At 47.6% G+C, this 25,209-nt stretch overlaps 1 protein-coding gene across 1 annotated transcript in view; it reads right to left on the reverse strand.

The window, feature by feature from the left end:
* Positions 1–25,209, reverse strand: part of PCBP3 (poly(rC) binding protein 3) — a 116,168-nt gene that overhangs the window by 56,937 nt on the left and 34,022 nt on the right. Inside the window, exons 2-5 of the mRNA XM_034786453.1 lie at positions 9,243–9,389; positions 5,738–5,761; positions 4,506–4,538; positions 3,766–3,882 (exon numbers count right to left, since the gene is read on the reverse strand). Of these exons, the coding sequence (XP_034642344.1) occupies positions 3,766–3,882; positions 4,506–4,538; positions 5,738–5,761; positions 9,243–9,311 (243 nt within the window). The 5' untranslated portion in view covers positions 9,312–9,389. The remainder of the gene's footprint in view (positions 1–3,765; positions 3,883–4,505; positions 4,539–5,737; positions 5,762–9,242; positions 9,390–25,209) is intronic.

The following is a 25,209-nucleotide window of genomic DNA, read 5'->3' on the forward strand; positions in this document are numbered from 1 at the left end:
ATGGGGTGGAAGAGGAGGAAATTTGGTGGCCTGAGAAGGGAAAGAGAAAGATGAAGAAAGATAAAAGAGATATAGGAACAGTATTAGGAGTTGGGGTGTGGGAACTTCCACATGGAATCATATAGATATCACAGTATTGTGGGAGGAAAACCTGAAAATGAGACTTAAATTACAAAACCTGTTAACAAAGTTACATAAACAACAGAATGGGGGTATAGGGGAGGATTTAAAGGCTGTTCGGTATGCTAGGATAACAGGACAGCTGTTATGGGAAGTGGAAGCAGCAATCAACTAAATGGGAAAAATCATGAACCATCCTCATGTGTCAAAGGCATGATATAGTATGGCTTAAGGTATGGCATCTTCCTAATACTGGAGCTACAGGTAGGACTAAAGGAAACTCGAGGTGGGGAAGTGCCTGGGTTCAGAACAAATAAGATGCTAGACAGAAATAAAGGGAGTAGATTGGTGCAAGGTTAGGTGCTACTCAAGGGTCTGTTATGCTGAGAAAAGGTGCAAGCTTGATGAACCATGGATCCTTCCTCTGGTACTAGCAGTGCCAGTGGCCACAGGACCAAGTGAGGCATTAAGAGTGTATAGTGTCCAGTCCATAGGTACGTTGGAACCTTCCGTGACAGATTACATCTCAAAGGAACATGTATCAGAGGGGTAGCCATGTTAGTCTGGATCTGTAAAAAGCAACAAAGAGTCCTGTGGCACCTTATAGACTAACAGATGTATTGGAGCATAAGCTTTCTGGGTGAATACCCACTTCGTCTCATGCGTCTGACGAAGTGGGTATTCACCCACGAAAGCTTATGCTCCAATACAACTGTTAGTCTTAAAGGTGCCACAGGACTCTTTGTTGCTTTTCAAAGGAACATGTCACACATCCTCAGACACCGGAAAGGATGGGTGGGGGAGTCTGGAAAGCCCCAGATACTTCACGTTGTTCCAAGAGGCATGGTACCTGGTTGTGTTGTTGTGATGTACTGCAGAGTGCATTGCTGGCATGGGGGTTCATCTTGGAGGAAGAAACCTGGAATTGCACAGTATGGCTGAGGCAAGGAGGACAAGGTCAGCCAAGGTTGCAAGGGCTGGAGAAAGCAAATATTGTATAAGCTCTTGGGCCGGACACTTCCAGTATGGGACACAAACATGCTGTTATGACTGGCCAATCTTCTGCCAAGAAATTTTACCTGAATAGGAGATAAGATAATTTTTCCAGTTCCCCAGCATGAGATCCACAGTGTATCAGCTGATGCTCGTCTGATTGGTGCTGCCCTAGACTGCATGATAAAGCTAAGCTGAGTCATACCACCACTGCACTGAAATGTGCAGGCTTTAACGAGCAGATGCCCAGAACATTTGTTGACCTTAAGACAAGAGAGTTGAAATATTCAGAGAAATTTAGATACACTGAGAAATGCTCCATGGTGGGAGTTAGTATATAATATTGGGGAACATCCACGGATACGTATGATATCAATGGACTTCACAGTTGCACAAGCCATACTAGTAGGGGTATTGCATTGATTGCATTGATCTGGAAGGTTAAGAGGCAGTTGGGAAAGAGAAGAGATGTATATGAAATACAGGCTTAGATGAAGCCTTAGAAAGGATTCTATGGCTTCACGGTGGGGAGTGTTGGGAGCGAAGGCATATGTAGGCCTGACAGAAGCCTGCTGGGGATTTTAAGAGTCTGTACTTATAACGTTTAACGGCATAAGCATAAGTAGAGCCGTGTATGTGTGAGAAATTGCAGAGCAATCATGTTTGTGAGAACAAGAAAAGATAAAATCACTAAAAAGCTAGAAAAGATTGGTTTGAACTAACACAACACCTGTACCGATGCGGGAGGAGAGCTGACATGGAAATGAGAGACTGATACATATGTATAAGACAAGATAACAAAAAGTTATAAATAATTTGCATAACAAAGGGAGGTGGAAGCTGTATTGTCTGGTGCTGGCGGCAACTGTGATGAGATCGTCCTAATGAGCTTCCTACTTGTAAGTAATTGATCACTACTTGCTGAGTATTTTCTCTTAATAAATATGTGTTAGATCTATCTGTTGAGTAAGTGAACCTCAATGGAACAATCTGTATCGAGTGTACAGATACCTCCTTCCTATTCCCATCAGCATGAGAAGGGCTGTCTTGAGGAGCTGTAACCAGGAAGCACGAGGGCACTGATTCAGGGGCGGAATTTGCCTCTATTCCCACAAGACTACATGGGAATCCTTACACTTGACAGAAAGACAATGGGCAAAGACTGAATTAAACGTGAGGCAAAACCTGAAGGAGATCACCTGCTGACAAAGTTAGAGACAGCGACCGTGTAATATACAGAGATGGTATCTCCTCCAGCACACACCACCTGTGAACTCTATCTCCTCTCAGCAGTTTTACCAAGGAGTAACGCATTTGCTTTTCTCACCCTCCCCGGAAGAGACCACTCCTTGTGCCATCAACTCTGTGTAATGCACAAAGCCCTCTATTGCAGAGGGATTTCTGTGGCTGTATTTTTCATCAGTTGAGCACAAATGTAGTGAAGGGGTGTGGTCTAGTGGATAGTGCCCCGCCCTGGGATACCTAGCCCTGGCTCTGCCACTGGCTGCCTTTGGGCAAGTTACTGTACTGCCCCATGCCTCGGTTTCCCCATCTGTAGAGTGGGGATAATGATACTGATCTTCTTTGTAAAGTGCTGTGAGATCTACCAATGACAAGTGCTGGGTATTCTGAAAAGTACTGTACTATGAGGTGCAGAAAAGGCCTTTTCCCACTCAGGAACAGGTTCAGGCCTATCCCATGCCATCTCATCCAGCCAGCTCAACCTTGGCCAGGAGGGACAAGCTCTACAAATAAGTACTTCTGTTTCTAATCCTGCCCTTTTCGGTTCTTGGCCTCTCTGCTAAGACTACCTGAAACGATGCCAGTTGGTAACCTTCACCTTGCACGAGGGCGACCCCCTTCTCCACTAAGAAATGGGCGGATCTCACTCTCAGGGCTGGAATGAATCTGTTGCCAGGATGTCAGGCTCCAAAACAAGAACGGAAGCAGGGCCACTCTGTATCTCCCAGCACGAGGTGGCTCTGCATGGACTCGTTCACTCCAGCTCCTGACCAGTGGATCGCCTTGTCAATGGATTTTGGCATCCCTCGGTGATTTTCCTCCCTCCCGCCCTGCTCCACCACCCCTGTTCCCCACACACACACACACATACATGCACATACACGCACGCTCCCCCCAGCTCTCCCCTTCCCCTCTCTGCCTCACCTTTCCATCTCCCCTGCTTCCCAAGCTCCCTGGCCCTCTTACCAGGTCCGTCTGGTAGTATTCCCTGATACAGCACCGCCACCGACCGTACAGCCCATTGGCTCCTCACAGCAGCAGCCAGAGGGTGCACAGCAAGAGACTGCAGCAGCAACCTCAGAAAACTTTCCCGCCCCTGTCTCCCTACTTGATGCTCAGGCCTAGAAACTTTGTCCTGTGGTCCTCATCCCCAGCCTGAGGTGACAGCTGTATCCTGACATTACATCGCAGCCTGGTAACACTGCGCCATGACAATGTCATGTAATGCTACATCATAATAGTGAGCTGTAGGCACGGCAGCATGATAAACTTGTGTGCACTGACCCACAATTATTTCCACCAGACTTTAGTGGTCTTGGCAGCATTAGGGATGGTCCCCCAGCTTTGGAACTTTGTCAAAAATCAGCTCACCAGTTCTCCTTCTGCAAAGGACCACGCGTGTTTCCTTACCTCCTCAAATTTGTAAGCTATCATGGCAAAAGCCTTGAAGATGGCATCAGTGGGGCCTGTGATGGTCACAATTCTTTCCGGACAGTTTCCCTCAGAGATGTTGATTCTTGCTCCACTCTAGAAAGAAAAGAAAAACATCTTCTCAGCCCTTTAAAAAGCCCATCACTGAACCATAGCTGGCTTCTGACCTAGAGAAACAGGCTAGAGGTTCACCAATGACCTTAGCTCCTGCAATCTGACCAGTGTGTAGGCAGAGCCCTGCACCCATGTGGACTGCTGGTGGCTCCCCTCCAATGTAAAGGTACGCTGGCAGGGCTCAGGTTCATTTAAAAAACAAACAAACCTTTTATACGGATGTGACAACCAATCAGTACACAAAAGCACAAAGTGCTCGGACAATGAACTTGTAAGGCAAATTAATGGTTCAGGTGAATCTCCACTGAAGTTAATGGGAGTTTTCCTGAGTACGGCATGAATAAAATCTGACAAAGGGTCTCTGGCCGTAGCCTACATTTTTATTTTATGCAGCTTGCTTAAATTTCTTGAATAACGGGTCAATGGTCTTTAGTACTGAGTATGTAACTAATTGCATGTTTTCTCATAGATAAAATCAAATATCTGCAGAGCTTTAGGCAACTATACACCGAAACTCCCACAAACTGGGCCGGAGGAGCAAGACCTTTCCATTAGTCTCCATGTCGCTTTCATTAGAAATCATTTCAAATGTCTGGGTAGCTCACCTCCTCACGCATCTTTTTCACGGTCTCTCCTTTCTGAAATAGGATGCAGAAACACAACCATTAGAATATCATCAAGAGCTTCATCCAAACACCCTATCCCGATACTGAAAGTTTCTAATACGTTTTCATAAAATACAAATACATAAAATACAGTTTAGAAAGCTGGGAGAAGAGTCCACCCCCTGCTCCCCCTCCCCAATCCTGCTAGAGCTTTGAAGTGTATTTGTATTCTGAGAATAGCCTATTAACAATTTCCTTTTCATACTCTACAGATTTTATCCCTGCGTGAATTGGAATCATGTCTGCTCACTTAACTGACAAAACAGCATTCAGATCATTCTCATAGCGATTCACGGTGAGTTTCTTCCTTTCTAAATGTCCTTCACCATGGAAGAAGCTCAAAGACATTCATACCCATAAAAAAGTTGACTAAACAATCTGAGTGTGATAAGAAAATAATGGAAAAAACAAGGGCCACGTGTGGAGGGACAAGTATCCTCCCTCTTACCAGTCGTTGTAATGACCCCTTCTTCTACCGACCTACCAATCTGTCAAAACACTTCAGCCTTCTCCAGTAAACGGTCCTCCACAATGCTGTAGTAACATCACTGTAAGCATAGTTCTTTGGGGGCAGTGCCATAGAATATCATGGCACTTTTCATAAAGGTCCAGTGGGGCAAATGATATTCTATGTTCTTTACTGTAAGTGCCATCCAATTTTGAATTTTAACACATAAGCACCTGTCCATTTTTCAGGAAGGTTGTAATTGTAATTGGAGCAGTTGTGTAAACAGGTCACTTATAACTGAGTACTCTGCTATAGAAGAATTGTAGGAATTTCTTTGTTGTTATGCTAATTTACCAAGGTCATGAAACCAATGTATTTACTGACATTTTGCTACTCTTGTGATGAGATTCATCTTTTTCCTTAATGTATCAGTGGGAACAAAATTATCATCATCCCAGAATGAACATATATATTAGTAGCCAGAGTGACACAGCAATAGTGATAGACTAGAAAAATGACAGTATTTTAGATGCATTTTGTAAGGAGAACATTCTTTGATTTCTTCTTCAGTTACATGAATAATTTATCATGCAATCAGAACAATAGATCCACATAACGATAATTTTCAGAGGTGTGTCATGCAATAATTAACAGCTGTAAAAATACAGGTTATAACTACTATACAACTAACATATACAATGATGGAATCTGAAGAAATATTTACCTTCCCAATAATGCTTCCAACTTCCTATAAAAGACCCAAACACAAAGACAGAAATTACAGAATTTAAGAAACGCCAATAAAATCTCATAGGGATATACAGGAGTTGGTGCACTCACTGAATTCAATGAATTATGAACCACACAGAGCAATTTTCAAACAGCCACAAAAAACATGGAGCAGAAAGGGAATTACTTCTTTATTTCAGAGGGGTGCTCACTTGTGTTTCCCAAAGGTACATGGTGCTCTGCCCTAAGGAGGGTATAAACTCTGTTTGCTTTCTGAGGTGCCTCATAGACAGTGTTGGTTCTGAACTATGCCCCCGGTTCAGGAGATCACGTAAGTACATGCTTTCCTGAATGGGGCCTGGATGTCTGCAAAGTGAAGCCCAGTGGCTGCATGATCTCCTGGACAAGCTGGTTGCGAGGCAGCCTAGAACAGAGCTATAGCACTCTCATGGCATCATGTGCAAAAAAACAGTATCTATGTAATAAAAGGGGTTTTAATTTTTTTTTAAGAAAATATGTCTCCTAAACATGGAACTATGACTCTCAGAGCAGAGCAATCAGTTGTGTTTCAGTTCCACGGTACGTGGCCCTCCTCCAGAACATGAGCATGCATGTCTTCGGGCACGCTCAGCCAGTCAAGCAAAACGACAGGCTGTACATTCCCAGGTAGGCTGTATTACACTACATGACTTCACAACGAGTTCAGAAGTGGTTTGTGTTGCGGTTGATTAGCACAGCCATTCCCACAGTGAGCAAGTGAGAGGAATGTCTGTCACTCAGGGCACTACTGACACATTAGGGGGAGGCACACACCTTCCGAAATGCCATCAGTTGGAGAATTGGACTTTCCTCTAGAGCCTCGTTTCTCAGCTGGAGGATTGTGACCCCTGGGGGGTTAGGAGAGGCCAACAGGGGGAAGGGTTGCGAGGTGTTGAAACTTCTATTACAGTCTAAAGCAAAGGAAATCTCATTCCCCCACTCCTCATAAATCCTTCCATTTCAAGATCAAGTATTCTCTGTCAGCCTCTTGAAACACACCCATAAATCAATGATACAGGCTTATCACTGAAACGTATTTTGCTCTTACTCTTTTAATAAATGGAAGGGGACCACAAACAGCTTTGACTTTAAATACTAAGTCAATGCCAACCTTTGAAAAGGTGAGAAACACTGCTCTAAAGCTGTGGAATGGTGCTAAATTCATGTGACTTCAATGTATAATAATACTCCATCAGGTCTCATCCTTCACTAAGCTCTGCAAAGAGCTCCTTGCCTTTAAAAGCGGGAAATGAAGAGGAAGAGTCTTGATATCATCTCCTTGGTACGCAGACTTCTATTGTCTGGTATTTTTGATCAGTTCTCCCAGTATTCCCCAGCAGCCCCAGAGTTTTCAAAGGCATGAGGTGGGTAGGCACCAAGGCTGCAGGGCACCAGTCTGACTCACGCTTTTGAAAGCTTGGGATGGGCAGAGCTGTGGCTTTGAAACCACAAGGTACCATTTACCTGAGCAGGCTGCTTGGGCTGACTCCTGCAGTGAAGGCTCTTGGGGGGAAGCAGTCCCTTGTTCACACGGCACATGAGGGCTGCACCGATACAGCCATGGTCACAGCTGTGGACTGCTGGCACCCGAGGAGTCTGACAGGGCACACAGAGTGGGAGGCCTGGCTGACAGAGACACTGTCTCTCATCGCAGCAGGGCACTGGGTGGCTCCATCTGTGACTGTAACGCCTTGGCTCACGATGGTGACCAGGAAATGGGAGTGAATGTGGCTCAATGTGGCTGGAGATCCGAGTGCAGCCAGAGAGCTTGCGGGGAGGGAAATTCGGAAAGGAATCTATGGAGTCTGTGCAAAGTCTATGCAAATGACCCATGCTCATGGCCCTGCGGGTCTGCACTCATCTGCGTCTCCCTAGCATGTGGAAACCATTCATTACATTGTGCACTCAGGGAGCAGCTGGAAGAAGTGGAACATGGTCAGAGAGGTGCTTGGTGTCCCAGTGCACAGCCCAGCACGGGCCTGGGAGATGCTGAAAAGAGACCTAAGCATGGGAACGCATCCCCAGGGAGGGCACGGCTGGTCCTAGTGATGGGCCGTGGAGGGATGCACTGTCTGGGAGAGGACAAGCTAAGCTTCTGCCCTCACATAGAAATACTGCGCTCCAGGGTCCCACGCTCACCAGTGCTGAGCTGTCAGGCAGCCCCAGAGCAAGAAGAACAAGCATTCTTTGCAATGCTGGGCTAAAGACAATGGCTAGCCCCAGTCGGAGGGGGTGCTGAAGGGTGGGCTCTGGCCCCAGAGGCTGCTATCCCCAGCGTCCAGAATATCAGACTCCCCATCTCCCCACTCCTGCACTCCCCTGGGCTCGCTGCCCCGTCCCTCACTCCAGTAGCTGCCCAGGGTAGAGATGTGCACTCCTGTCTGCTCTCTCCCATCGTCTGCCTCTGACGGATTCACCTGCCTGCACGAAGGGAAGCACATGTTGCACCAGAGAGCACCCCTAGGCCCTGTTCCTGCTGCGCCCTCACACACAAGGGCACCAGAAAGTGGGCCAGGTGTGTTCCCCCCAGCCCTGCCTGACCATCCTCTGGGGCTGGTGGGCTGGGGCCCGGAACACCCTCAAGCATATTACTGCATACTATGGGTATGGGGGGGTTACATTAACACAAGCACTGCCCTCTGTCCCCCCAGCCCTGTCCCATGCCACAGACCAGTAGCTTTCTCCTTGTCTCCCTATCAGTGTGGCCCATCCCTGGCAGGGGGGCATCTTCCAGGCCCCTCCATGCTGCCTTGTGCCTTTGCCTCAAGGCGCCTCCCGCGCTTTTTCCAGCACAGCCCTGAAATGGTGGAAGACTGGTGGCTTGTGTTGGAGAATGGGGAGAGGGACAGTGCCCTGACTCTGGTCTGTGTTCGCTATCTCAGCCCTTGGGATGGCTGGAGAGGGCCCTCCAGCTGGTGCCAGTTCCTGTGATAACATGGGGCCAGTGTGGGGGGAGGGCTCTGTGTGCGTGTGAGCGCGTGTGTGAGGGTGTGGCAGGGAGTCCCCCTTACTCTGTGTCTGTCTAATGGATTGTTCCCACGGCTCTGCCTGGGGAGCCGCGGCAGGGCTGAGCCAAAGCCATGCATGTCCTGCCTCCTGGGCCCTTTGCCCAGCCCTGCCCAGAAGATGGCAAGCAGAGGGGGAGTCTATCTGCTCCCGCTGAGTTTGTCATGCGAAAGCAGGTGGAGCCGTGACATCGCTCGACCTGTGCAATGGGGGAAGTCAGCTCACTCCTGTCAGGGCTGGCCCAAGCAGGGAGCAGGAATTGCACCCCTCGGAGTAACAGTTCCCTCCCAGGCTTCTCCTGGAGCAGCGCAGTGACACAGCGCCCCTTGCTCGGGGCGGGGCCGAACAGCTCGATCTAGCATTTCACCTTCCTCCATTTGGTAAACACTGATTACTTCATTGTTCCGGGCAATGGAGCTGAAATGAAGACAACAAAATGTGCATCCACTCCTTACCTTTCCATGCATGAGCAGCCGGATGGTGAGAGTAACATTCAGGCCACCTTCCGAGACTTTTGATTCCATTTCCTACCGAGTGCGGGAGATGCGTGGTAAGGAACAGGGAGGCCCCAAGGAAGGACAAGACAGCCCTAAAACAATCACCTGTAAGGAGACAGAGGAAAAGCTGCTTAGTGCTCCCTGCTTTATGAATCAGTGGAGTCTACCAGCTGATTTCACTCTTTCCACAACACCTGCTGCCAATGGCCGGGGACTTGGACAGGGCCTTCCGTGGAACACGAGCCAGCTTGGAGACAAGGGACATTTGGAAGGTTCTGTTCACTGACCGATGGGGAGATGCTTTGCTCTGCCCTTGCCCTGCTCAGCTAGGCATGCAGCCCCCATGGTCAGGGCTCCTGAATACTCATGGGTTTGCTTCTTTGTTTTTGTTACCGTAAAAGGATGTGACACGCAGTACATTGCTTGTGCGACGTGCCAAGAGCTCGCTGCATGGGGCACATCAAAAACAGAAGAGTGAGGTAGGGGCTCACCCCCGTCTGGGACAGACAAAGGGTATGTCTACACTGCGGCTGGCCCGTGCAGGGTCCTAGATCCCAGGCTCCAGCCCAAACCTGAACGTCCACACTGCAATTAGACAACCCTGGAACCCAAGCCCGAGTCAGCTGGCACAGGCCAGCGGTGGGGTTTTAATCACAGCGTAAACACACCCAATGAGTGCAGCCAGTCTTTGTAATACAGATTTTTCATCTTGCTTATAACCAAGGGTAGAACCTACCCAGCCAGCTTTTCTTCCCAGAGCGAGGTGCGAGCTCTGCTCACGTGCTGCTGAACTTTTATTTGTGGTTTTCTCTTTGGGTCAGCGCCTCGGCTTGCAGATCTCCAGCTTCACCAGCTGCATAGGAATTCTGCAAGGGGAATCCCTGCTTGTCGAGAGCCGGCTCAGTGCTACCCCCACCTCAGGCAAAGTGGCGGGAATGGGGAAGAGGGAAGTGTGCCTTGGGGCATAGGGAGCCTGACGTGCACCAGGGGCCAAAGCATTCTCTGGATGGCCCAAGGATCAGAGAAACACAAAGGTGGCATGTGCTAATTCCCTCTGGTCCTGTGCCAAGCACACCTGGGTGTGCCAGAGAACCTGGGCCAGATGTTTATTGTCTACAACTGCAGCTGAAACCAAACTCATCCAGTGGGCTGTTATACTCACTAGCAGCCACAAGCAATGACACTTCTTCCAATTGGTTACATGTGAGCTATAGACATTCATGGATACATGGCAAGAAGGGATCATCAGATCAACTAGTCTGACCACCTGTGTAGCACGGCCCATTACAATTCACCCAGTTACCCTGTCCTCAGCCCAGGCATTTGTGTTTGTATAGGCATATCTTCCAGAAAGGCATCCAGTCTGAAGACATCACGAGATGGAGAATGCACCACTCCCAGGGAGGTTGGCTCCAATGGATAATTCGCCATCACTGTTAACAATCCACACCTGACTTCTAATTTGAATTTGTCTGGCTTCAGCTTCCAGCCACTGGTGCTTGTTACATTTTTCTCCACTAGATTAAAGAGCTCTGTAGTATCTGGTATTTTTCTTCTTGTGAAGGTCCTTACACATCTCAGTTCCTTCCATTTGACTTAACGGACCAATCATTTCATCCATCTAACCCGCCAAAACAAATGCCCTTAAGGCAATGGAAAACCTTCCCTCTCTCCACTGGACCAGTGAGTTGCCCTGTGGGACCATGACAGCCAGCAGAAGACCGCTGTACTATATTCATTACAGCCATCTGCAATTGCTCTTGGTTTCCACATGGCAATGTTACGTGGTGGAAGAAACAGGGCCGGCCCACAACATTTTGGCACCTGAGGCCGGGAGCTCAAATCTGAATGGAAAGGTCTCAATTCTGCCCTCTTCCTGTTCTACTCCTCTCACGGTACTGCTCAGCTGCCTACCCCAATAAAGAACTAACAACTTAATATGCCTTGTTCAAAAATTTTAAGTAACACTTAACTTTCAAACGCCTGAACAGCAAACGTAACTTTTTCTTGTCTGCATAGTAAACACTGGCATTTTTATCTGTTTGAATAATCAAAGTGGTGCTTTCCGTGCTGCCTTGGTTGCAAAGATTTGAACTGCTTCCTGCTGAAGGTCCACAGTCTGGGCCAGCTCATGCTCTATTGAGATGGTTGCAAGGCCGACCGGCCTCTCCTGTATCATTGTGGAGCGGAGATGTGTTTTTATTAACTTCAGCTTGGAGAAGCTGTGTTCTCCACTGGCAACTGTTACAGGAAGTGTTAGAAGTATGCGCAGAACAACAAAAGCATTTGGAAAGAGGGTGGTCATCTTATTTGTGCACATATATTCCAGAACAGCCTTTGGAGCTGATCCTGCTGAAATGCATCTTGAAAGGGCTCTCAATTAATCACCTAAATCACTCACATCAATATCTGTGCATCTAGAGCAGAGAGAATACAGATGCACCAGCAGCAGACACAATTTTCTACACCCTGGGTCCTAGTGGCGCCCCCCAGAGTCTGGCACCTGAGGCGGCCGCCTCAGTTCGCCTCATGGTAAAGCCAGACCTGGGAAAAGTGTCCCTAGCACATAGTCCTATGGTAGAAGGAGCTTCCCTTGGGGGGAGAGGAGATGGGAGAAAGCCGCACATCATTAGGGTGCATGGCTGATTAAGCTAGGGTTGGGAGAGACTGGAATGACCAAACTCCATCAGTAACATTTCACATTCAGGAGGTCACCATTCAATGATTATTTGTATTGTAGCAGCCCTGGCAGCACCATGCCTCATGGATCATGGCCCTTCTGTGTGTCCCCCTCTTTCCTTCTCCTTCCCCATCACTTTCTTCTCCTCCATTCTTGTCACTGATGGGGTTGTCTCCCCACTCTCTTCCTGTAACCTCTCCATTCACCCCAGCAACCCCATCCCATATTGTTTCATGACCTCCCTTATACCCACTCTCTTCCTGTTTTCACTTCTCTCTTACACTTTTCACTGCCTATCACTCTCATCTACTTTCTTCCCCTCACAATATAAGCATTGTCTCCCAACCATAAAACCCCACAGAATCATAGAAATGTAGGACTGGAAGAGACCTCGAGAGGTTATCTAGTCCAGTTCCCTGCGCTAAGGCAGGACTATGTATTATCTAGACCAGGGATCAGCAACCTTTCAGAAGTGGTGTGCCGAGTCTTCATTTATTCACTCTGATTTAAGGTTTCGCGTAATACAGTAATACACTTTAATGTTTTTAGACGGTCTCTTTCTATAAGTTTATAATATATAACTAAACTATTGTTGTATGTAAAGTAAATAAGGTTTTTAAAATGTTTAAGAAGCTTCATTTAAAATTAAATTAAAATGCAGAGCCCCTGGACCGGTGGCCAGGACCTGGGCAGTGTGAGTGCCACTGAAAATCAACTCGCGTGCCGCCTTTGGCACACGTGCCATAGGTTGCCTACCCCTGATCTAGACCATCCTTGACAGGTGTTTATCTAACCTGCTCCTAAATACTCCAGTGATGGATATTCCACAACTTCTTAAGGGAATTTGTTCCAGTGCTTAATCACCCTGACCATTAGGAAGTTTTCCTAATAGCCAACCTAAATCTCTGTTGCTGCAGTTTAAGCCCATTGCTTCTTGTCCTATCCTCAGAGGTTAAGGAGAACAATTTATACTTCTCCTATTTATGTACCTTTTATGTACTTAAAGATTGTTATCATGTCCCCTCCTCAGTCTTCTCTCCAGACTAAGCAAACCCAATTTTTTCAAATCTTTCCTCACAAGTCATGTTTTCTAGACCTTTAATCATTTTGTTGCTCTCTTCTGGACTTTCGACTTTCTCTAATTAGTCCACATCTTTCCCTAAGTGTGGTGCCCAGTACTGAACACATTATTCCAGGTGAGGCCTTATCAGCACTGAAGAATTATTTCTCACGTCTTGCTTACAACACTCCTGCTAATACATCCCAGAATGATGTTTGATTGTTTTGTGACAGTGTTACACTGTTGACCCATATTTAGCTTGTGATCCACTAAAACTCCCAGATCCCTTTCCGCAGTACTCCTTCCTAGTCAGTCATTTCCATTTTGCATTTGTGCAATTGATTGTTCCTTCCTAAGTGGAGTACTTTGCATTTGTCCTTATTGAATTTCACCCTATTTACTTCAGACCATTTCTCCAGTTTGTCCAGATCACTTTGAATTTTAATTCTGTCCTCCAAAGCACTTGCAATGCCTCCCAGTTTGGTATCATCTGCAAACTTTATCAGTGTACTCTCTATGCCATTATCTAAATCATTGATGAAGATATTGAATAGAACCAGACCCAGGACAGATCCTTCCAGTTTGGCTGTGAGCCATTGATAACTAATCTCTGAGTGTGGTTAGAACCATAGAATACCAGGGTTGGAAGGGACCTCAGGAGGTCATCTAGTCCAACCCCCTGCTCAAAGGGGGACTAATCCCCAGACAGATTTTTGCTCCAGATCCCTAAATGGCCCCCTCAAGGATTGAACTCACAACCCTGGGTTTAGCAGGCCAACACTTAAACATCTAAGCTATCCCTCCCCCCCCCAAAACTGGTTCTCCAACCAGTTCCAACCATCCTTGACCCTTGATCCTGCCTTACTCTCCTATTACCTCCCTGTGACCCATGACCCTGCCTCACTCTCCTACCACCTCCCCATCTCCTTTTATCTCTGAACACATCGACTGTACTATCTACTAGAGTCACCTTCCCCATAGCCCTTCTGCTCTGGTTGCCGTCCTCTCCAGCCCACTGCACCCATCAGGGTGTCTAATGCTCTAAGCCATCTTTGCACCTCCCCTATTCTTAGGGTTGCTGAGAGGCAGAAACAATTGCCACCACACACACACACCGCCACTAGCCTGACTCTCCTCTTCCCCTCCCAGGAGTCCCCCTCACTGGCCTGACCTCCTGCCCCCTCCCTGGACCCTTCCTGGGGTAACCCTGGGGCAATTTCTACCTCTTTATGTTACCAGAGAGGAATGGAAAATGAATCCCATTGTTCTAACCCCTCCCCAGGTTCTCCATCACCACTGGCAAAGTGTTTCAATCACGTTGTCTAGTCTAGGTGTGTTCTGTTGAACAACATCCTCCGTTTCAGACCGTGCTGAAATACCTACTGGGATGGAAAGTGGTGACATTGCATCTGTCACCCTCTCACACCATTTATCACTCTTCTGAACTCAGTCCAGCAGAGAAAATAAAGCATGTCACAACCTGCACAGCCACGCCACAATTTACACAGAAACGGCAACAGCGAAGACGCTCAGACCCTTTCATCCTCTGCGTTAGGCGTGTGCAGGGATTGCAGCACTCATGGGAGGTCCAAGGGGACGGCTTGAGGGGCAGTTAATGGGGGACCATTTCTGTAAGAGTTGATTATCCAGCAGTCTGTAGGGTGCAGTTGTGCCCTGGGCAGTTCAGGAGGAAGGTGGGCTCTGCTAGCTAGTCACAGAGTATTTCAGACGGCTTACAAGCCTCTGTTAGGCATCATTTATTTTTACAATAGTCTAATGATAACCAACCATTAAAGACCAGTCTGATGGCTGTGGGCAGGCGTATAGATGTGATGGAGAGAGAGGGGGGGAGGGAGGGTGAATCAGTAATTAGTAGTGTGTTTTGCTTGCTCACTGCAGGTCACAGCTTGAAACAGGTCCCCAGTCAGTCGGGTCTCTCCCTCGCGGAATGAAAACTAAAGCTCTATTTACCCTCCGAAGGCAAAATCCATCCGAGCCGATTTCAGGGGCTGCCTAATCCCTGCCTGTTTAATGCACTTTATAAATGACTCTATTCCTGTCTCTAAATTAAGAGGGGAAAGGCTCTCATTGGTGGATCCTGATTCTTTCCAAACTCATAGCAGTCGCCTTCCCCAGCCTGACGGTGCAGAGCCCCAGGGCTCCTGGCATGCTGTCAAGAGTGCCCTCAATTACCTGCCAGCTCTGCCAGTCCTGCAGTAATGGGGCCACAGGGTCTCTCTGCCCCAGGCTGTAGGGCATCTTAGCCACAACTGCTGCACACAGAGAAAATACATTTCCAGGAGGGACAGTCCTAATTAGGACAGCTCAGCCCCCCGGGGCAGGGAGCTCTGGCCTCTCTGAAGGGAGCTGCACTGCCCCCCCACCCAGACTGTGGGGTCAGCATGACACTGAGCCTTCCAGAGCAGTAGGAAAAGGAGACAAAGGGACACGAGTGCTCAAGGATCCAGGAGGGGGAGTCAAGGATGTCAAGGAGAAAAGCATTGTTTGGGGGGCTGAGGGGAGAAGGCAGGCAGTTCCTGGCAGGTATGTTCTTGGTGCAGCCATTGGAGGGAAAAACCTGGGGTCAGCCCAAGGGTTCAGTTGCCCTTATTTTATGAGTGCAAGTGGGATCAAAGTGGCAGGGTGGTAGTGCCATAGTCTAGCAGCTTCAGTCAATAAATAGTTCGCCACCCCTCCCTCCTCCCACCTAACAATGAACCCCCGAAGGGGCAGGTTGGCGCCAGCGCCCTGCATTAAGAACATCAGGAAAGAGACTAGAAAAGAGTATAAACAATGAAGCACAAGCAATTGCAGCTACTTCATAGCCTGACCAGGGAACATATTGCTTCTCCCTGCACCGATGGCCCTGTGGCGCCGATCCTGGCCCTCTTACTGGAATCAATGGGATGGCCTGCTGAGCCCCAGCAGTAATGGTGGCAGAGCCTGGCGCCCCCAGAGCACATCCTAGCGGCTCAGGCAGTGCAGCAGAGCGGGGTCGTGGGGGAAACGCATTGCACACACAGCCTGAGAAAACACCTCACACGGCGTAGGACAGCTTTCCGATACTACAAATAGCCAAGACGTCCCAACGTGCTGGGCCACGCTCTTCAGGCTATCTTGGGAGGTGGGCTACACAAAAGAGATTGCGAGGCCTCCCCAGCCCGTGGCTCAAGGCATGCAGGGACAAAGCAGGTGGGCAGGAGGGGTGGGGAGAGGGTACACCTTTGGCTCCACCCCTACAATGCAACAGCCAGTAGAAAGGACCTGGCATGGAGGGCTCAGCAGACAAATACCCCTACAACAACAGGAAACACCAATGTGCTGACCCTTGCACACGGCAAGAGGGAAAACACAATGTAGCCCTGAATGTCCGGTTCACAACTCACATTTAAAGGTCTGATCGAATTTGCCATCTTTCAGTTACATGATGTACACCATCATGTATGAAATGCATATGCAAGGAATGGTTTAGCAAATCCTTATCGGAGATACTTATCTGAGCTGTAACCGATTTGAGGGGTTTGTTTCTGTTAACTGTGTGTTTTTATTCCTTCCTCCGTATCCAACAAATGCAGAACCCTGAATCAGTCAGTTATGTAAATGTTTCCAATTGATTGAAAAAGTGGGTCATGTGTTAGCCAAATGCTCCTGGCTTTAAGATTTATCAGCGTTATTAAATTAAACACGCTTCATGCTTCAATGAGCAGCAAAGCTACATTGGCCTTTTCTTAATCATACTGGTGAAAGGTAAGTCTTTTATATCTGAGTTCATAAACTGCCTGAAAAACGTGAGGGATAGTACAGCCAAGGCATTGACTTTAGCTATGTGCCTTTCGCCATTTGGTAATTACCCACAGAGACAAAGGGCTTAAAAACAATGTTCCCAACACGTTATTTTGTGTGTTTCAGAACAATGCGTTCTATGTCCTGCCCAAAAATAGCGAGAGGCCATTTAAAGCTTCTCCTCTTCAGAGGCCATCATCTTCTGCTTATTTCAGAGAAGCCTTGAAATTGCTTCTTTGTCTTTCTCCTTGAAGGCCCCACAGATACCATTATGTCTAGTCCAATGGATCCAAAATATAAGGGGCCAGATTCAGACCTGGGTAAGTAGGTGCACCTCCACTGACGTCAATGGCATTGCATCAGCTTCCAGAGGGGCAAAACCTGGCCCAAAGACTGAAGAGCTGTAGCGAGCTGAAGTTTTCCTCTGCTGTAGATTGGCTATGAAAGGTCAGTGGGCCCATCAGAACAGGAGCCAGATATACTGTTGGAGGCGCTGTTCCATAGCTCCTTAGCACACTGAACCCCCTAATTCCCCAATAAAAGAATCTCTGAGTGTGCTGGGAATGGCACTGGGAATGAGCTCCTTCCTCCAATGGCCAACCGTAGACTGGGGTTTTCCCCCGCTGACTGAGAATGTTGGGCACCAGAGAGGGCTCTCTTGGGGCAAGCATCCAGCATCCAGTGATGAGAATATGGATGGAGTCCCTCTGAGCACACCTGTGGGGAGGAGGGAAGGGCCTTGACAGTACCCAGTGAGCAGGGAAGGAAAGCCCATTGCTCCTGTACTATAGGCAGGACACCAGCCCACCTGTCCATCCCCCCTTGCCTGTGCAGGAGTTACTTTAGCCACAGGACGTACAATACAAACACGCCCCTGTCCTGCTGGAGGACAACTGGCGGTGGTGGTTGGGTCCGGTGTGAGCCACAATCCACCGCTGTGGGGCAGGGATGCTGGAAGCAATCTGGGGCAATGCTTTCACACGCACGAGGAGCCCTTACTTCCACCAGAGTGCTGCATGCGGGAGCATCATTACTAAAAATGATCACAACCTCGCAGTCCAGGGCGTGGTTCCTCCCTCTGCCAATGACACAGACAAAACATAAGGAACCTTTTCATGCATGTTAAAATAAAGCCACATCTTTGTTTTTTGCTTTTTTTGGCATATTCCCAGCATGCATTTCTCTAGTGAGTAGCAAATATGGCCCCTGGCAGAGAGCTGGGCACAATTTTCTTCTTGTTGTTTAAAATCCATTTCCTGTTTTTTCAAATAGAAAAACTGCCAAAAGGAAGTGTTCTTTAAAAACCTATACAGAAAACCACCCTGTAAACAGCTGATCAGCAAAGTGACATAGCAGAAGGAAAAGAGGGGAGAACAGATTAAACCAAACAATGAAAGCATTTCCCCTCCCCCTTCTCTCTGCACTTTCATCGCAATTTTGGATTGACTGGCTTAATGAGAGGTGGAATTTCTTTGGGTGTTTTTTTTTTTTTAATTTTTGATTATTTCAAAATTTCAAAAAATCATGTTTGGAAATAAAACACGATAAACAAAAATATTCTATTAAAAGAATTAGAAATATCAGTAAATTAAATTAAAAATCAGTTGAAATGAAAGTGAAAACCTAGTCTGATATAAAACCAAACGAACGTTCAGGATTTTCCCCCAACCGCTCCATTAGGAAGACACGGGAGACAGAAGGGGGCATGAAATGAAGCATTTTGATCTGGGCTCCACAAAACATCCTTCAGGTTGGTTCACATGTCAGACGTGCAACAAAGCTACAATGTCTAGAACAGGAGCCAGATATACATTGGAAGGGAGCAGAGGGTGTCTGATCGGTACAATTTCCCCCCTAATTTGAAGAAGTAGTTTCCTACTGGGCACAGATGAGTCTATTTGCATAGTCAGCTGACTGGCAAAGTGAAGGCAGGGTTCAGACTCATGCTACGGGTGCATGAATCTGCATTTGTCACTGCCCGGGTTTAACTTTAGCCTGCATTGAACACCATCTTTATTTTGGAGCACAAAGGCTCGACAGCAACTTGACTTGAAAAGGGCGTTGCCTATTTTAACTACAGCTGGTTGCAAATTTCTCCCTGAAAAGGTTTTAACGATTTTTGGATTGTTAATTTTAAAAAATGCCTGTTAGAACCAAATGATTTTTTTATGAAAAATGTTTGTCTGGTTCAAAATTTTCCAAATTTTGTTAAAATAATTCAGGACCATTTTTATGTGTTGGCTCCAACTCATTTAAATGAAAATTGGGAAATTCTGCACACACACAAAATCAAATGAAATGAAAATCGTTTCGTTTCCTTCAAAATTGTGAAAGCAAATGGCCATTCTGTGTTACCAGCTCTAATTTTAAGTGCATCTCTATTGAAGTAAGGGAGATTATTAGTGACTCCAGCTGGCTTTCGATCAGGCCCTTAAACTGGGACCATCCCTGCAGTCTGTGACCCTTCTACCACAGGAAATTACAGTAGTCCAGAGGGTATTCATGTGAGCAAGGCTCTGCAGGACTGGGCACTGTGTTTGAGGCTCGCCTCTATTGCTCCGTGAAATCAGTCTTATTATATGGAGCTGAAACCTGGAGGATAATTAAAACAACCACCAGGAAGATCCAGACCTTCATAAATAGTTGCCTTAGAAGGATTCTCCAGATCCGCTGGCCAGACACCATCAGCAACATCTACCTCTTGGAGAGGACCCATCAACTTCCAGCAGAGGAAGAAATTAGAAGGAGAAGGTGGGGTTGGATAGGACACACACTATGCAAGCAGCCAACCAACATCACTAGACAGGCATTGCGGTGGAACCCCCAAGGCAAGCGGAAAAGAGGCCGTCCAAGAAACACCTGGCGACGCGACCTTCAGGCTGATAGCATAAAAATGGGCTATACCTGGAACCAGCTAGAGCAAATGGCCCAGGATAAAGGACTCTGGAGATCTGTGGTTGGCGGCCCATACCCCGATTGGGGTGACGGGCATGAGTGAGTGTGAGTGAGTCTATTGCTCCAGTCTCTTGCCTACCAAAAACACTTCCTGCATTCAGAGTGCCGCCTCTAGGAGACAGCGGAGAGCCCTCTAGGCTGGCAGGTCTTGCTCTTGTGTTTGCTCTTTTGTCAAGCACTTATAAAGGCCCTGCATGGAAGTGCTGAACGGATCCGGTATCCACCAGCACCCTCCCATGCTCCCTATAGGTATAACTGCTTTGGCACACTCATTTTGAATCCCTGGGTGCATTAGTCGCACGCTAGCAAATCCTCGGACGTCTCAGGCCTTAAAAATGAAATGAACCACACAACATAAGTCAGGACATAATCAGTCCTCAGGCTTCAAACACAGCTGAACCAATTTAGAAACCTGTTGTACTCTTGAGATACCCTACAGAATGTGGTCCTCTATACACCAATGATAGTGGAGTTCGGTGCAGGCTGCTGTAGCCAGCCCCCTGCCCCAGAAGCACAGAGTGTGCTAACACCACACAGAAGGTAAACACACAGTGCAGAGCAGGCCTGGACCTCAGCCTACATCACTACGCTACTGAAGAGAGAGGTGCTGGCTGCCATCAGTTCCCACACAGCTTTGGGAGAAAGGCGGTCATTTAGTCTTTCAGAATTAGAGCAATTTTAACCTGTTATTACAGCAGACGGTGGCTTTGTGTTATATCCGCCTTCCCTCTCCCCCCCACCTTCCCCGACATCCCCACTCCCTCCTCCACCCACACGCTGTCATGTTTCGGCCATACCCCTAGCCACAATTTGCAGGCAGCATTCCCTCTCCATGCACACTGCTCCGTCTGGTACTGCAGTTCCCGGGCATGGTCCCCACACTGCCTGCCAAGACTCTTCCTTCCACTCCCAGCCCCAGGTAGGGCACCCAGCCCTGATTCCTAGCCACCCCACTCATGCACAGCGCAGGCTCTTGTTGGCCTTTCCCTGCCCCATGGTGCCAGGCCCCACTCACGTCCTGAAGCCATGACTTCTACTTATCGCCCTCAGTCCTAGCCTTACCCCACACCTGCTGTGGCTCCAGCCCCACGTCTCTGTCCCTGTAAGCCACAGACCTAGCCCCGTCCCCTGGCCATCCCCAGGCCTAAAGTTATGTTTAAAACTTTACCTAGGCACCAGGCCTATCCCAGGCCTGGGTGTGCACTGTTGTTAGCGTTGGGTAAGAACACTACCCCCAAGCTCTGACAGGGCCCCTTGGACAAAGATGGGTAGGTCCCCCGTGACATACCAGGGTACAGGTTTATCACAGCACTCATTAGTCTGGATTGTATTCCAGTAAGTCACATATCTCCATCACTGCCTTGGCCAGCTCTCTTTCGAAAGGCCTCCACAGGGTCCTAGGAAAGGGGGGAGTGCCGACCCAGGAGGGAACTAGCCTCACCACCACTATTTCTAGATGGCAACGGGAGACCTGTGCATGGACCACCAACCCGTATATGAGCCCTGAGATCAGAAATAGGCCCCGTCAATTTGTGCTGGTATGACTGTGCAGGACTTGGCCTGTATTTTCCTTTCCACCTACGTGCAGCCCCCATTAAGTCACAGAGGCATCACATTCTACAGAGGAATAGAGTCACCATCCTGCTCCCATGGGCACACTTAAGAGGCCTGAAGGGGGACATAGCGGGGGGGTGAGGAACAGAGCGTGGGAGAGGATGGCAAGAGGCCCAATAGAGAGACACAGTCAGTTTATGTAGGCCCATAGAACCGAATCCCAGGAAGGGAGGGAGCTGACTTATCACACCATCGATAAGGCACTGCAACGCAGCACTGCACAGCAGTCTGGAAGCACCTTCCTGCTGAGGGGGACCTGCCTGCTCCATTGGAACCAGGAAGCTGGAAGAAGAGCATGGACCCCAGAGCAGAGGCAGCAGCACGGGGGCTCTGCATGTTTGGTCCTTTATCTGCTCTATGTCGGGGAGCTGTGGGTCTTAGGGTCTGAACTTCTGCTCCTTCTTTGGTGGGACAACTCCCTTGCCCCAATGGAATAATTTGGAGAAAACATGACAATAGGAATCTCATGGAGTTTTCCTCCGCCCGGGCCCCTGCCACAGGAGGCTACAATCTGCCCCAGAGCTGTGAGAAGCAGAAGACAAGAGTCCGGAACCCTTCTTGCCCACACTTACCACGGGACGACGCTCCCTCCTGGAACACGCATGGTCCATTGATTCATTCAAATACAGAGTCTGAGGAGTTTATATTGAAAGCACACACTGATCTGGATTAAATAGGTCTGACGGTCCTTGTCAGGGTGCATTGTCGTGGTGAAACCAGTGAGGTGAAAAGAATCCCTCAGCATTACCACTCCCTTCTCGTCGGCAAGCAGAGCTGAGAAACATTTCTTTCCTAGGATCCTTCTTTGTGGGAATAAGTTCATCTGCTATGGTGCAGAGATTTGTGAAAATATTAATAAAGACCCAACTTCATTACCATTGCAGTGAGCTGACAACATTTTTCAGTCCTGTACAGTGCTCAAAATCTCGCTCATTTCCTCAGATCCAAAGCAGATCTCATGATAAAACTAGAGTGGGTCAGAAAATGGAAGGTTTTGATGTGGAAAATTTCAGGTTCTTGGCAAAAAAATAAAAAATGAATTTTTTTGGAAGAAAACCAAACAATTTTGGCTAAAATTAAAAAATTCCATTCAGAAATGCTACAAAAGTGCCTGATGGGAGTTGCACTTAGAATATCAGAGTTGGAGAGGCCTCAGGAGGTCATCTAGCCCAACCCCCTGCTCAAAGCAGGACTAATCCCCAGACAGATTTTTGCCCCAGATCCCCAAACTGCTCCCTCAAGGATTGAGCTCACAACCGTGGGTTTAGCAGGCCAATGCTCAAACCACTGAGCTATCCCTCCCCCCTCATCCCAGCCAGGGCTTTGTCAAGCCTGACCTTAAAAACCTCTAAGGAAGGAGATTCCACCACCTCCCTAGGTAACCCATTCCAGTGCTTCACCACCCTCCTAGTGAAAAAGTTTTTCCTAATATCCAACCTAAACCTCCCCCACTGCAAATTGAGACCATTACTCCTTGTTCTGTCATCCGCCACCACTGACAACAGCCTAGCTCCATCCTCTTTGGAACCCCCTTTCAGGTAGTTGAAAGCAGCTATCAAATCCCCCCTCATTTTTCTCTTCTGCAGACAAAATAATTCCACTTCCCTCAGCCTCTCCTCATAAGTCATGTGCTCCAGCCCCCTAATCATTTTTGTTGCCCTCGGCTGGACTCTTTCCAATTTTTCCTCATCCTTCTTGTAGTGTAGAGCCCCAAACTGGACACAGTACTCCAGATGAGGCCTCACCAATGTCACGTCCCTCGATCTACTGGCAATGCCCCTACTTATACAGCCCAAAATGCCGTTAGCCTTCTTGGCAACAAGGGCACCCTGTTGACTCATATCCAGCTTTTCGTCCACTGTAACCCCTAGGTCCTTTTCTGCAGAACTGCTATCTAGCCACTCGGTCCCTAGCCTGTAGCAGTGCATGGGATTCTTCCGTCCTAAGTGCAGGACTCTGCACTTGTCCTTGTTGAACTTCATTAGATTTCTTTTGGCCCAATCCTCCAATTTATCTAGGTCCCTCTGTATCCTATCCCTACCTTCCAGCATATCTACCACTCCTCCCAGTTTAGTGTCATCTGCAATATTGCTGAGGGTGCAATCCACGCCATCCTCCAGAAGATATTGAACAAAACCAGCCCCAGGACCGACCCTTGGGGCACTCCGCTTGATACCGGCTGTCAACTAGACATGGAGCCATTGATCACTACCTGTTGAGGCCTATGATCTAGCCAGCTTTCTATCCACCTTATAGTCCATTCATCCAGCCTATATTCACTTTTGGTGCCACATGTCTCCATTCTCCTCTTTGGGCTGGAGTCTCTGGCTGGACGAGATCTCCCATAATGCACTATCGTCCCTCCTTGCAGAGCTGTCATCATGGGAGTCCCCAGCTGCAGTGCATCATGGGAGCTGTAGTCCAGCCAGGGCACCCAGCTTATAGAGGGGAAGGGGTCATGAGGAATCTGAAGTATAAGCCATTGTGATGGCATTTCTAAATTTAAAAAAAATTGATTTTCAGTCAAGTGTTTTCAGGTTTTAATCAAAATTTTTCATTTTCAGATGAATTTTTTTTAGTTTTTCAGATGGAATTTTCTGTAGAAAGCGGACACATTTCATGCAGAAATTTTGTTTAGTTCAAAACTTAATTTTCCATTAACAAAAAGTTTTGATGGAAAATTTTCAACCAGCCCTAAGTCAAACTTTACCAAGAAGAAATGGTCTCCTCACATCCGCCACAACATGATAAATGTTGGTAGCTTTTATCAATCCTAAAGAAAACTTAAACTGCAATTTCCTGAGTGCATCTTAAAAAGGTCCCCAAAACCAAAACCCCATGAAAACATTTTGTAAACTTCATAGGCTCCTCAGTATTTCAGGACTGTGGAGTTAAGCCATGAACAGTGGACACAATGGGCCCAATCCTTGGCCAAAACCAATGGCAAAATTCCTATGTACTTCAACAGACCAGGATTCAGTACTACAGGCCAAAAATATCAAACTTGGTTGCTTAAAATTAGGCCTTTAACCTAGAGCTGGGCAAAATTTTCATCCAAAACCTTTTTTCACTAAAAAAATGCAGATTCAGGTCAACCAAAACATTTTGCAAAATTATGTCAATTTCAGCAAATTGTTGCAGTTGAATAAAAAAGAATAAATATTTTGGAAATGTCAAAATGAATCATTTCAATATTTCCAGCTAGATTCACAAGGGGACTTATGCACCATGCACAAAACTGAGGAGGGTGGGGGTTTTGCCTGCCATACCCAAAAGCCCCACAGTTAGTGCACTCATGTGGGATGCCTGGGTTGAAATCCCCACTATGGGGCAGGCAAGTTTGAAAATGCCGGCCAATAGCTTCCTCTGGATGACCGTGCTAGACTCCCACTGCCTCAGCCATTCTGTGCACCACAATGTACTTGGCAGGGCTGGCTGCAAACTGTCTCTCTGTGTCATTAGGCGGAAATAGTCTCACGCCAGGCAAATTCACTGCTCAGGATTGCATTTTTGGTGGTGAGGGAGAAAGGCAGGAAAGAAGGTTTAAATACCTCCAATTATTTAGCACATCCTCAATGTTATTAAGACCAACAGCTTGATACTTCCCAGAGACTCAGAGTCATAGATTCCAAGGCCAGAAGGGACCATTCTGATAATCTAGTCCGACCTGCTGTATAGCACAGGCCAGAGAACTTCCCCAAAATAATTCCTAGAGCAGATCTTTTAGAAAAAATCCTGTCTTGATTTAAACATTGCCAGTGGTAGAGAATCCACCATGATCTATGGTAAATTGTTCCAATGGTTAGTTACCCTCACTGTTAAAAAATTACACC

Source organism: Trachemys scripta, chromosome 11 (genome assembly GCF_013100865.1).
Source record: "Trachemys scripta elegans isolate TJP31775 chromosome 11, CAS_Tse_1.0, whole genome shotgun sequence".
Lineage (NCBI taxonomy): Eukaryota > Metazoa > Chordata > Testudines > Emydidae > Trachemys > Trachemys scripta.